This window comes from Rissa tridactyla, chromosome 5 (assembly GCF_028500815.1).
Source record: "Rissa tridactyla isolate bRisTri1 chromosome 5, bRisTri1.patW.cur.20221130, whole genome shotgun sequence".
Taxonomy (NCBI): domain Eukaryota; kingdom Metazoa; phylum Chordata; class Aves; order Charadriiformes; family Laridae; genus Rissa; species Rissa tridactyla.
This window is the reverse complement of record NC_071470.1, coordinates 76082222-76096353: the sequence shown is the minus strand read 5'-3', so window position 1 is coordinate 76096353 and position 14132 is coordinate 76082222. Positions and strand designations below refer to the sequence as shown.

At 48.5% G+C, this 14132-nt stretch overlaps 1 protein-coding gene across 1 annotated transcript in view; it reads right to left on the bottom strand.

Annotated features, from left to right (window-relative positions):
- Positions 1-572: 572 nt before the first annotated feature.
- Positions 573-14132, bottom strand: part of LOC128910723 (A disintegrin and metalloproteinase with thrombospondin motifs 3-like) — a 31410-nt gene continuing 17850 nt past the window's right edge. Inside the window, exons 3-13 of the mRNA XM_054204312.1 lie at positions 13312-13506; positions 12459-12564; positions 11402-11545; positions 10667-10744; positions 9923-10098; positions 8433-8566; positions 7788-7911; positions 5457-5537; positions 3700-3863; positions 2924-3089; positions 573-2430 (exon numbers count right to left, since the gene is read on the bottom strand). Of these exons, the coding sequence (XP_054060287.1) occupies positions 1859-2430; positions 2924-3089; positions 3700-3863; positions 5457-5537; positions 7788-7911; positions 8433-8566; positions 9923-10098; positions 10667-10744; positions 11402-11545; positions 12459-12564; positions 13312-13506 (1940 nt within the window). The 3' untranslated portion in view covers positions 573-1858. The remainder of the gene's footprint in view (positions 2431-2923; positions 3090-3699; positions 3864-5456; positions 5538-7787; positions 7912-8432; positions 8567-9922; positions 10099-10666; positions 10745-11401; positions 11546-12458; positions 12565-13311; positions 13507-14132) is intronic.

Here is a 14132-nt window from a genome sequence, read left to right as displayed (position 1 = left end):
ATCCCGCGGCCCCGCGCTTCCGCCCCGGCGTTATCCCACCCGCCGCCTCCATTCCCTCCCAACGCCTTCTGACAGCAACTCCCACCCTGCTCTCCTCCTGGCCATTCCCCTAAATCCCTACAAACGCTTCCAGAATTTAAGCTTTCGGGGTCCCCATCTGCTCGGGGGCGCTTTAGAGGTCGGTATCCCCTGATCTGTTAAAGGAGTCGATCGCCAGAACTTTTTACGGGGAAGCAAAAATTGCACGCCAAACTTTAATAACCTCTTTAGAAATTAAAGGTGCCTGGAATAAAAAAACCCCCAAACTGTCATAAGACTTTTTTTTTTTTTTTTTTAAAGAATAAGATCAACAGTTTCTCTACGCAGTTGAGTTAGCTTAAATTTCTGTTCTATGCGTACGACCCAGCACGTACAGGTACCTAATTCCATCTCTCTCTTTTATCTTGGCAAAAAGAAGAGTCACCTGCCCCTAGTGTAAATAGTTAGGACACAAAATACTATCAAGAAACCAACTTTTAATAAATCTCTTTACTTTTCAATGCTATATACAAGTACTTTACAGCAACCCGCAGGAGAGGGTGCGACGGGGCGGGCTGTGAACAAGATGGTCAGGGACAGAAACGACTCGTCCCTTATTGCAGGCAGATGCCTTGTGGGGCTGGAGAGTTTGAGGGGAACCGCGCCGAAAAATAAATCTCTCTCTCACCTTCACATCAACGCTGCTGGTAGGAAGGGAAAAAAAAAAAAAAATCCTCTTACTTTCAGTCTTGCCACAGCTATTTCTCGTCAGCGCCTGTTCCACCTCCGGGATGCTTTTTTCAGCTTCGGGAATCACCGCGGGAGCGTCTGGAGAAGAGAACGGGTTGGGGACTGGGGAAGGTGACAGCGCTGACGGCACGTCCAGGGTTTCCTGCGCTGGCGGGCGAGAGGAGAGGGACGGGACGGGACGGGACGGCGCTGCTGCTCCTCCACGGGGCGCGGGGCTCACTCCACAGCCGCCCCCCGGCATTTTTCCAACCTCCGACGACACCAAAGTGTCTAAACCTGCTTTGGACGGGCGGCTGGCTCTACGCGGACTCCTACCTTCAGCTTTACACCTTTTTTTTTTTTCTTCCCCTATTTCAAAAGAAAGTGTCACGTTGGTGATACTCAAGACAAAAAAAACCCCTTTCCCAGTGTCAGCAGCTGGAAACGGAACTCCTCCTTTCATGATAATGCTGCTTTAAAAATCAACTCCTGGGATGTGAATAAGGCAGCACTCGATGGCAGCCACCCAGCAAGTGTCCAGAACGCAACAGAGGTCAACAGTTGTCTGACAGCACAACACTCTTCAAAATAATCCTGACTTTCCGCAATATCCAGCATTGACACAACAGCTGCAAATTCGCTCAGACAACATCCCTTTAGAGAGATAAATCAGCAAAACAAGTCTTACGGAATCAGTCCTTCCATTGCAAAAAAAAAAAAAAAAAGTGTTTTATATAGTGTAAACGTCTGGTACCTCTTGGAGTGGGGCGTTTTCTACGTGTGAGCGCTAAAACCCCAAAATAAGGAGGTGAGTGCTGAGGTCAGGGCCGGAGCGATGCCCTCGGCGACTTCTGCTCGCGGGCAGGAATAGTCTTTTGTGCTTGCCTCCCAGGCGCTGAAGCTAGCCAGATAACGCAGTACGGGAGGAGGACGGGAGCAACCAGAAAGTGACCCAGCACTTCTCGTTCGTCTCATTGACAGGGAAAAGGAGTCGATGACCTGCAGCGTCCTGCTTGCGGAAAGCAGCGTGCCCCAGAGCGTCCAGAAGGAAGGACGTGAAACCCAAAGCGCCAAACAAAGCCTCTTCCCGTGACTCTCCTCCACGAGGCGTTCATCTTTCCACGGTGGAGGACGTGGAAGGCCAGCTCTTCTCAACGTGCTTCTTGCTCTTCCCGGAGGTTCTTGGTGGCGAAGGAGCACCCGCCGTGGTGTTATGAGCTGGCACCACCGGAAGAGCTGCTGCCAAGGCCAGGGCACCATGAGGACCGAGGCTGCTGCTGTTGGAGGGCGACTGGTGTAGCCAAGCAAACAGCCTAGAAGTCTTCCTGGCTGGTGGAGCTCTCCATTGCGGAAACTCAGCGCCTTTGGGCTTGGTGTTGGACGGGGAGACGTGCGTATCGGCATCTTCTTCCCAGAGCCTGCCCGGAGAACTTCTGCCAGGTTGGAACTGCGCGGAGCGGGGCACTGCAGGCGTTGGCATCACCAAAGCCCTGGGCAGGTCACTCTCCTCAAAGATGACGTCCTCAGCAGCTGGGGCCGCTTGGGTGAGGAAGGGGGGCGGGAGGGTGCTGCTGCGCTTGCTGCAGGACTCGCAGCACAGCTTGTTGTAGCCAGGGATGGAACAGGAACGGGCAAGCACTTCCATTTGACAGAAGATGGATTTGTCTCCCATGCAGGGCTCATCTGCAAAACAAACGTAAAGTCAATTGTAAACACAGCGAAGAGCACCCAGATGCCCAACAGCATTTAGGTGGGCACCCAGAAAGTTCTGCCTGCGTTTCATGAACGACGGGTTACTCGGAACAGGCAACCTGAGATGCTTCATCCCCCGACAAACCCTAAAAAATACCCCTCGCTGGGAACCAAAGAAATGGGCAGTCCCTTTGAAAACGTCAGCTTCTGTGCACAGCAGAAGCCAAGAGCTGCGGCAAGGCATGTTGTATTTGCGGAGGGCCACAGACGTCCATTTCCAGTGCTGACCTACCAGAGCTCCCACGTACCCACCACAAACCACCTTCACTTCCAGCCTGAGGACGTTATCCATCATTATCTATCAACAGGATTTGATAAAAAAGGAAAGCCAACATTTCTAAAGCATTCACTCCCCCCACCTTTTACTGTTCCACTTTGGGTCATTTGTCATTCGTTACGAGAAGGTGCTACATCATCGGTTTACCTCCACCGCAGGGTTTGGAGCACTGCGACCAACTCTTTAACACCCACTCAAAAGTGTCTGTTTCTTCCTGCAGGACATTGTTGCTGTTGATAGTTGGTACCGAATCCTCGTGAATGATGTATTTGTAGGTCAGGCTAGATCTCGTGTCATTCTCCCGAGGAACGATCTATTAATAATTAAACGGAAACAGTGGGACAAAACCAGAGCTATTATTTATTCCTTTGCAAAGTAAAGAAACCAAGGCCTGGCTCTTAGGGGAAACATGGAAGCTGCTGGTTAACTCACTGGGGAAAAAAAATTGGGTTTTGTCTTCACAGTTAGAACTAACAATAGTAAGATCAACAAGAAATGGACTGCAACTATCTCACTTCAAATGAGACGCATTTCTAGGCCAGCATTCTAAGCTGGCCAAGCAGGACACCATCATCGGGGACGAAAGGATGGCGTGGCCACATCATTTACTTGGCTGAAGAGTCTGCTCTCAGACACGGTTTGACATGCAATGCACTTTTTTGGGCCGCTGGAAGTGTCCCACTGATGTCTGACAACGCAATACGGGGCTTCTGACGGACTCATGACATGAGCAGGCAGCCGTTTCCAAAAGAGGGTGACAGCTAGGGAGAAAAGGGCTTCAGGCGACCAGCCGTCCCACCACACGTGTCTTTGGGAGAGGCGTCACACAGCGGGGTTTTATCTCAGCACAAGCTCCACGCTGGCCGTAGATGTTTTATGAAAGACAAACCCACCACATCCCCACCGCTTGGCACGTAACCTACCAGCACAACCCCCGCGTCGTGCAAGGGCCCGTCCGTGTGGAGGGTTTCGATGTTGTCTTCTATGTTGTACTCCCACTCCACGCCCAGGTCGAGGAAAGATCGGGATCTGGCCTCCTCCCCTTTCCCGTTCAGAATATAGTGTCCCGTAGCCTGGTTCTTAATTGCTGAAAGGATTGAAAACAGCAGCAGTCGCGCCTCCCATCACATCGTTGGCCATCACGGTGGAGATCTCATAGGTGGCCTTTTGCCGGGAGCCCCAGCGCAGCAGCAAGGGCTGTAGATGCGTTGCCGCAGAGAAAAGCCCTCCAAGCCCACCTCATGCACCCGCCAAATTCCAGTTTGATGACAGACGTATTCAATTTTGTACCTCCTTATCCACGTGAATTAAACATAGAAATACAGCTAGAGACAGGCCGAAGCTCCTCTTCCTATGCAATGTCCCCATTCCCCACACGAGCTTAGTTCCCAAGAAGCACGGGTAGGAACTCAGGTCAAATCTTCACAGTCACCCGTCTTCCTTATTTGCATAAGACCAACATCATTATTACTGGGAATGCCTCTTAGTATAACAGGCTCCTCAGCAGACTTCAGCTGCACTTCTTAGTTTCCTCAGATTATGAAAATGACAACTTTTGCATTGCATTTTAGTTTCTTTTGAGTACATATGTACGTACCAGTTGCTAAAATCGGTAAGCAAAGAGCCGAGGCATTTGAAACCCCGAGAAACTACTTGGGTTTGGGTTCCTGCACCACACCTTGAACATCACGCGCTCTCAGGATCATTATCATTATTATGATGGTCCAATTAGAAGCCAATACATTAAAAATCTGGAAGGTGGATTCTCATTTTTTCTTTTGTCCAATTTTTTTCCAATGCACCATACAACACGATGAAAAACAACTACGCAGAAACCTTACAAGTTCCTGGGATTACAGCAATCCAAGCGCAGGAGCTCTGCAGTACCTACTGAGTAGCTCCATGAAGCTGCTTGCTGCCAAAGCAAAGCTTTGCTTCTCTCAAAGGCTACACTTGGTCCAAAATGAAGCTCTTGGACCTCAAAAGCCAAGTTTCCCCCTTTGACATCATCACAGTTGAAACAAATTCTTCTTTTTTTTTTTTCCTTTCCTATTCCTACTTCTTTTCCGTAACTAATCCAACTCTGCCTGAAGGGTTTACAACTCAGACGCTGCCCTAGGGCACGAGGAGCTGATTAAAAGGACAATAAAATCCACGGAAGATCTCACCCCTCTCCTGTGAGCTAAAAATCCCTTGAGCGTTAGAAAATGGTAAGCAGTAAGATACAAACTCGTTGACGACGCTATGACCCGTCCTACGTGGGAAACATCTGAAATGAAATGGACTGCAAACATATCACAAGTTCCCCAATCTGCTTTCCTTAAAAAAGCTGTTGCTGACCATCTGCAGCAAATAAGAATAACTAAAGACACTGCATTTGAGTCACGTAATAGAATATATAGTTTTTACCCATTTAAATGTGAGTGATGATGGTATTTTGTTAGTAAACATGCAAATTAGGATCAGTTTGATATTTTGAAGAACACAAACGAGAAGTAAATACTTGTGCGCTGAGCTTATGCTGTAGGACTCGGGCCCGAACATGCCATTTTTGAGTGCCCATCTTTACCCTGAACACTTGAATTTGGGTATCTCCTTTCTCAGGTGCTTCTGCACGACTGCCCCGTGCTTCTGCTTCTCACCATGCCTCAAAGCCAAACCTGAGGAGAGAGACACTTACCAAGAAAGGGAGGAGAAGCCTCGTCTTCTTGGATAAACACATGTCGAGCACCAGGAGGGATGTCAAACATCTTAAGGTACCCTTTGGCGTGTGTGGCAGTCAATGGAGAAAGCAGAGATGGACAGAAAAAGTAATAGCCATGGTTAGGAGCGCGCCACACAATCCAGATTCCGCTTGCAGAGGAGTGCATCCATCACCAACAAAGAAGCCGGGGCAGAAAGAAAACGGAGCAAATAGTTTGTAACGTGTTTGATGGGACCTCCTTGCGTTTTTCCTCTTTTCAGGGAGAGAAGAGAAACCAGTTACAAACCTATTTGTCACTTGCCTAGCTGCACTGCTGTAGGCCACATCCGTTAACAATTCAGGCAAAAATATGTTTCCTATGTTCCTCGGCAAACAAGGGGGGAAAAACATGCGTTTTCCTGATTATTTTTTCCAAATCCCTCATCAGCCAGGCTGGTAGATTGGAGTTTACTTACTGTCAGGTTAGACGTTAGCCTCTGAAGTGTGTCAGCTTACCTCCCAGACACCAAAGCCTGGAGCAAGGTGCGTGTAGTGCGGAGCGTTTTGTCGCTACACATCCACCTCTACGGGAGTTCACCCAAACTACTTACGACTGTGGATGGAAAATGCATCCATTAAATTGCTGCTGCTGAAGCGACGGGGCTGAATTTGACTCTCCACAGCTCAAAGTAAAAAGCTGTTCCCAAAGGAAATGGTTCTTCTTTTAAATTCCAATTATTTATCAGTCCAAACCACGGGTAATCAGTGTAACATTAAGTAGGTATTGCCTTTAGGAAGACTAAAATCCCTCCGGGGGACCTGTCAACAGGCACTTGCAACAGGCAACCTGTCAACAGGCACTGGATTGCCAAAGTTACGGCAGCAACAATAAACATTCCGTAAACACTTCTAGCACTTCCACAAACTTCTGCAACTAAGTGGCCGATGAGCAGCAGCAGTCCTTGCTCTGTCTCCTAGCACTGATTCCTGCGTTATTCCGTGTCCGATCCATCAGCCTCCGGGGAACCATCCCTTTCGGAAAGGTGCTCTAGTCTAATTAGATAATTACAATCAGCAAACTTTTCCACTTGGTTTGTAATTATTAATAAGCATTTTCAGCAGAGTATTTGATGTATTTTATTTCCAGTCGCACGTTAGCTTATCTTTGTCCAAGTTTAGTTTGGCTGCTCACTGCCCAACTGTAATTATTAATGCTGCAGTAAAGCTCGTTTCACGGCAGCAATTACCAGCCTCTCAACTTTAAATGCAGATATTCACGTTATCTGTGCCTCAGCCTTTCTCTGCTCTGTCTTAAAACACTTAGTCCTATCAGACAGATACTCCTGAAATAACCGGAGATACACTTCCCTGAGTAGCTTCCCCAGGCTGGAGAAAGAAAAAGCAATACGGGAAAGCCTTAACAGTACCCAAAGCACAGCAAAATGTACAAGATGATACTGCCCTGGCTTAATGAATAACTGACAACATAGAAATTGCAGAAGTCGTCCAAGGAGATCCTGAATTATTATTGATAGGAAACGTGTTGCAAAACGCCCCAGAGCGCAGCCTGAAGATTGGAAGCGGGTGACTCTTAGTTCTGAGCGAGCAAAACGCCATCAGGTGTTCTACTGCGCCTCAGTCACACACCTTAAAGGGTGCGAGAAAGGAGGATTCCTGCCAAAATGGTTTCATATTTGGTTCAGAATTCAGCTGAATGTATTTTTGATGTGTTTATTTGACTAAAGGGCTGTGATTTGTGAGAAAGCGTCATAGAAACCCACGTGGACAGGAGGATCCACGTGCTCATTTCCTAGGCACAGAAATGCAGATTTCCATTTAAAACTCTTTGAGTTTAGGTTGGAGAGGAAAAGCTTCATCTTTAACGGGAGAAAAAAATGTTTCCTTTAGGCCTCCTACAGTGAGAGGCACGCTACCCTTAGCGCCAGGGAAGCACCTCCATTTCTTCTGCATTTCCCTGCGAGAAAAGTTGGGTTTTGTTTAGCCCAGCTCAGCGTATCCCCACGTTATCACAAAACACCGTCTGGCTGGGCTTCAGCACGCCCAAAGGAGAATTCAACACGCCCTGCACGGTATTTCTCGGTACACTTGACTGAGTAAGCTCTCATCTAACAGCTCCTTCAAAGGACAGAAATAGTACGCTGTCTTAAAAATGGCATTTCCTTATCAGCAACTAAACTGGTTTTGCACATGAGCAGACAAATTGTGTTTCGCTACCCGAAAGTCAGTTGTGTTTCTGCAAAAAAGCCTGACAGGAAGAGCGGAGAACGACAGAAATTATAGCGAGCAGCGGGAAAATGCTATTCCTACCAAGCTTTTTGGGAGTGCGCATGAAGGTTCCCTTCACCGTTCGACAATGAAAGTTATCCCCGCCGCAGACGCCACACTTATCTTCCACCTTGTTGGAGCCGATCTCCTTGTCACAACCCACTTTCTGCAGGAGGAAGAGCAAAAACAAGAAATAAGAGAAGGCTTTGTCATCGGTCGTTGGTTTCAGTTACAGTGGGAAGCCATCGCAAAATCAGCGTGCAGAGGAAACCACCGCCCAACACTCATCTGTTTTGTTGAAACACAAATTACTTGCAAATCTGGTGCTGGAGAGTGGTTTTCACGTGAAAAATAGGGAGTGATTCTTGCTTTATGGTCATGGACCTTCAAGACTAAGATGGGAAAGACAGAAAAATAGACACAATTCTTTTCAGACACGAAACCAAGTGCATAAAAGGCAAACGAAACCATCAGTTGAAGGGGAGGGGAGTGTTTCCATGGAACAGGTTCATTTAAATCTCAAGGAATCATGAGAAATATGACACTGCAAATATCTAATTTGGAAACATCTGCCAAGTCTACCTCCGGCCTGTTGACGGAGCTGTTGTGGGCGATGCTGACCAGAGCCATTCCGCGACTTGGCGCAGCTCAAAACCTCAACCGTGACCTTGGGCAAGTGACACTCACCGCACGTTCTCCGTGGACACAGATGCTGTAGGGATCTTTATAGGAGCAGCGAGTTCCATCATGTGCCAGCTGCTTCATGGACGCAACATCTCCGGTTTCCTTGGACTGGCAGTACAGGTGGCACCGCTTGTTAGCTGAGGGAAGGGAATTAATTGCATACATTAACAGCAATCCAGATGCGCTTCAGGAAAATATCCCACTAAAGGAGTGAAGAAAATACGACAGAGATAGAAAGGACCTTTTACAGACAGCTATGGGGGGGGAAAAGGGCACTAACTTGCTTTTCTGTGGATTACGGGCCTATCGCTTTGAGATATTCCCACAGAAATCAGTTCCCTTCTAAAGAGGCTCCTCGGACTGGGTTCCCGACTATCCTGGAAGCAGCTTTCACTCCGACGCTGTTGGGAACGGGGCTGAGTTTACAAAACCACAGGGATGCAGAAAAACGACACCAGAAAAATGAATCCGTGAGAAGGTGGTGCTAAAGCCCGGGAAAAAGCACAGAGGATTTGGATCTCTGTCTTTACCCTGTTTTGAAAATACCAGCTGAACACGTATTTCCTGGCTAAGGCTGCATCTAACTCTTTAGCGCATCAAACCCTACGAGCACCCACCAGCCGTTCCAGCAGGAGCCACGAGCCTCTCGCTCCAGCATGTGCTCACTGAGAGGAGGAGGAAAGTCAAGGGAAGCCTAGGGTTGGGGAAACGACAACTGTCTCGCGTGGCACCCGTTCTTTCCTTCCGGGACCATCCTTTTTTCCTGCTTTTGAGTCAAGACCCTGGTGTCCTGGGTTGAGCGACACAGGACTAATTTCTCTTCCCATGCTGGGGAAAACTCCACTTTTGGAAGACACTAGTGGCCGAATTCATGAAAATATTTACTTTAGAGCCAGCTAGGCTCTGTGGGATTCAAGGTCCCGGTGTTTTCGAGCCTTGCCAGGTGCAGGGATGAGGAGGAGCGAGACCTGGGCACTTGACCCAGGCTGGCCAACAGGGTTATTTCATACCCTGAACGTCACATTCGATATAAATTAGAAAGTTTGCTGCGTAGTCTCTCTCTCCCTTGATGGCCGCGGTCCAGAGAAACTCCTTGCCCCGGTGCCGGAGCCCTCAGCCCTTCCCTTCCTCCCGAAGCCGCAGCGCTGGCAGTGTCCCACATGTACTGTCCCCTGCTGGGAGTGCACGGCTTCTGCTGATGGAATGGGCTGAGTATAATCCTTGTAGATCTTATATTAGTATCGGGATTAATACTGGTTCTTCAGTATTACCATTAATTATTTAGTCTTACCCTATTAAATCCGTTCATATTTCAGCCCTGGTGTTTCCTTGCTTTCCCCGATTCCCCTTGCCGGGTGGGGAGGGGTCATCGGGTGATAGACTAATTGTCTAAACGACAATAAATTGTTATGGGTTTTCTCAAACCATAACACTGCGCAAGCTCTGGGAGATTCCAGGATTGAGTTGTACTAACGGCAAGCAAGAGGACGTACAGTCAGGGTGCTCGTCGGGCAGCCAGTGGTGCTTGCTGTTCTGATACTCGAAGTGGGAGTTGCGCTGCTGACACTGCTGCGCTCTGAAGTCCTCAAAGTGCTTGGGACACTCCTCCGTATTGCAAAGCTGAAACTCAAAATTGACCCCAGCACAATCTTCGCCTCCATTCACGGGCCTGCGAAGAGAAGAAGAACATTCAAGAGGTTCCAAAACCCTCTGGGCGTTAGGTCTGGGGACTCCTCTTCTGTCTCAGGTGAAATCTCCCATTCTATTTTAAGAGGCAATTTTGCAAAAAAGGCACGTGAAGTGACAGAAACGGACACAGAGCAGTCACCCGCCACAGATAACGCACTTGCGCAATAACCTCCGCGCTTGCCCATCCATCCCCAAGGCAAACGCTGAAATGCAGAATTAATCCCCGTGCACGTACAGGCTGCCAGCTGTGGATTTACAATTCGAGATTATCTAAGTTCATCCTGCAGCTTGCTAAGCTCACACACCACGTACTCTGCACTCTCTTACACAGCAGCTAAATCCTTGGGATGGTTTTCCACAGGCTTTCCTCTGGGAATTCCTGGATTCCCCAAAACCGATCCTGGCCCCCTGCAAAAAGCCGCGTTTCAAGGGGCTGGAACAGAACGGGAATTTTGGCAGACTCCATCCAAACTGTACACGCCATTTAAAGTGACACCTGTACAGACTCCCAGTTGACTGGAACCACCCCCTAGAGCCAGAAGACCTACATTGGATTGTTGCACTGGCGTGTTTGAAAGCGAACTCCGACCAGAGCCTTTAAAGGCTGTCGACTCCAACCCCCTGCCCTGGGCAGGGACACCTCCCACCAGACCAGGTTGCTCCAAGCCCCGTCCAACCCGGCCTCGAACACCTCCAGGGATGGGGCAGCCGCAGCTTCCCTGGGCAACCTCACCACCCTCACTGGAAAGAGTTTCTTTCGTATATCTAGTCTAAATCTTCCCTCTGTTAGTTTAAAACCGCTACCCCTTGTCCTATCGCAAAGAAGCCTGAGTAAGCACTGGGTGAAGAGGAACACACATGGAAGGAGACTAGAGACTTTTCCCCCTAATTCGGACACACACACACATGCCGCCTTCTCTCTTCCACAACTTTCACTAGTTCCTTTTCTGAGTTTAGGGCTTCATCCTGCCAGTTGCGCAGCCTAACTCCTAGAGGAATGACAAACCTTGGGAAAACACCAGCTCCCTGACACAGAGTCTGCCAGAGCGACTCCTGCCGTGCTCCCCAGACGATGCTTTGGGGGCACCCCTCAGTGAGGAAGCATCACTCTTGGTTTACAGCTTTTCTAATACAGATTTGAAGGGGAAAAAGAAAGAGCGTGGTGGAGGCCAGAGGTGGAGATAGCGGTGTCTAACTGGTGCCCCAGAGCACAGAGCAGGAACCGCAAAGAATTCTGTTTCCTTTAGCAAAACGACTACCACTGAGTGCTGGCCGGGCCTTACTGTATGTGTCTTTTGAGCTCTTGGCTGCTGCCCCTGGACCAGTGGTACTGATGGAAGGCAGCCTGCACCAAGGGAGCCATAACGCTGCCCATCGCCGTCTCGTCCCCGCAGCGGTTCCCTTGCCCGTCGTGCTCCATGCCCAGCCTGCAACAAAGAACCCGGCATCAGAGCCCAGGCATATTCCCCTCTTCAACCGGTCAAACAACTGTAAAGAAAACAGTTTCCCATCCACATGTAACCACGCAAAATGAAACTGTCCTTTGCATTCTGCAGATATCACCTGCACTTCAAACTGATCTTCTCTGATGCCAAAACGTAAGGACTCTGAATGCTCTTTCACTTATACTTTGTTGTATTTATTAACACCAGGAATGAACCAACTAGATGATGACGACTTCTTATGCTTCGGATAAAGGAAAACAACAATCCTGCTCATTCAGACATTGAATTGTTCACGGTTGTACGCTCATTTAGAGAAGCACCCATGTAAACACAGAGCTAACACAGTTATCGTGTTGCACCTCCAAAGAGCTAACGTGGTTAGCAGGCTACGTCTCCAAGTGTGCGCCTGGCACAGCTTAACATAAAGTGACCTGGTCATCTCCAGCTGGGCTCGATTCCTCCCAGCGAGCTGCACTACTTCGGGAAGACAAAACTCAGATCCTCAGCGCTGACGTTCATTCATGCGGAGAGCTAACAGAGATCCTTGCTTCATCAGTTACTCCCATTTTATCATTCCTGAAGAGGTGCCAAATCTCACACATCGGCACTTGGAGTCAAGGAGAAGAAAGGAGTTACGGATGCTCGACAAGCTACTGTCTGCACTGCCTGGGCCTTCCGGGTTTTACTGACCTCTTCAAACACCTTCCCCCTCTCTCTTCCCCCTCCTTTCTTCCCCCAGTTATCTCTTCATTGCTTAAACCACTGATGCGTTCCCAGGGGATGGAAACAAAACGGGCACAGCTTTCATACAGCCACTAAAATTAAACCGCTTGAAGCAAGGAGGAGATGCGGCACCGTATTTTGTTGGTAATCCAATTGTAAAGGTCAGACTCACACGTGCCCAGTTTCATGAGCAACGACAAAAGCCGATGAAAACCCATCCTCGTGGTTGAGCGTACAGCTTCGGACCGGGTGACACATGCCGGTAACAGGAGCATGTCCTGTTGAGAGGAACCACGGCTGATTCTTTCACCCGTTACATTTATTTCAAACGAGACCTCTCCCAATAAACTTACTACCTGAGAAGAACCCAGGAGTATTTTTTTCTGATTGTCATTTTTTTCTCTGTCTTTTCCTCAGGAAAAGCTAACATCTTTCTGGCGACAGGGAAGTCTGCCGAACATCTCGACCTCACCACTTTCGCTCCAGGGATGCCAGCCCAGACCTAAGGAGAACTCAGACCCTTATCTGCCCCCCAGAAGGAGAAGGGAGCATGGAGGTACTGAACACAAATCTCTAAGACGTCTCCGGCTGGACAGACAAAGCACGGTCGCACCCAGACTCTTATTTAACTCTGACATAAATCACACTTGGTGTAGTTAATTCCCGTTAGCATTAGTTCCTTGAGTCATCAAGATCAAGGCGGGTATCAAAGCGGCTGGGAAGCTGTCTATGAAAAGAAACCTCCAGTGAGCGATGCAATAAACTACAAGCGAAGTTGGCCCTTTCTAACCCCGGAACAGGGAACTGAAGGTCACGATGGGTGGCCGTGCTTTCCCCAACAGGACCAGGTTTCAGAACATCTATAAAATCGAATGCTTCCTTAAGTATTTGCTGAATGAAGGCCTAGGTTGCTTATTGTCTCAGGATCACGTAACAATGCAATTTCCAAATTTTCCTCTTTTCTGGCAGATGCTAGCCGAGAAACACCAAGGCCAGAGAGTTGTGCCCCACGTCAGCTGCATTACCTTGCATAGCAGCAGGCCCAAAATCTTGCCTGGTTAAGAAGATGGCATGGTCGTGGTGCTCAGAGTGGTTGGGGTCCCACTTCTGCTGCTGATACGCCCAGCGGCAAACGTTCTCCAGGCTTTTCGAGGGATTCCCGCTCTCAATCAAGCTAATGGACTGAAAGAGCACTGATGAGCACGTAACGACACACACAGCTGTGTCGTGGGAGAAGTGGGAGAAGTGACTGAGCAGAGGCAAAAGAACTGGCAGAACTGTGCTGAAACTTGGGCTTTTCTGGCAACCTTTTTATTCAAAGAATTTTTAAAAGCTTGATGCTCTTCTATGTCTGTTATCTCTCCCTGCATTTATTTTGCATCACCTTTTCTTCTCATCTCCTGTTTCACCTGCATCTTCTTTAGAAAGTCATATAAAAAAGACTACCGTTGTTAAAATCTTGATAGGAATGACTGATTTGGTACAAAAGCATTCCTTCCAGAAGAGGTAAACCTCTCTACTGTAGTCGATTAGGGCTTGCACAGGCTCTGCATCGACAGCTACTCACAGCAGATGGAGCCACAGGTGGGTAAGAGAAGATGGAAGTGTTTGGGGAGAGTGTATCAGCCCCCCTGTTTACCAAGTTATATGTTTCTAAACCTAAAAAGACAATATTCCGCAATCGTCTTTAGCAAAGACTGACTGTTGATGTTTCATGAGGTGTGTGGTAAAAAGAAGACGATTCCCTGCTAGCACGAGAGAGAGAATATCTAGTTATTCACACAAAGAAAAACTTGGAGTCCTGTGGCAGAACCTCCAGACGTATCTGGCAGTGTCTGTTCCTGCT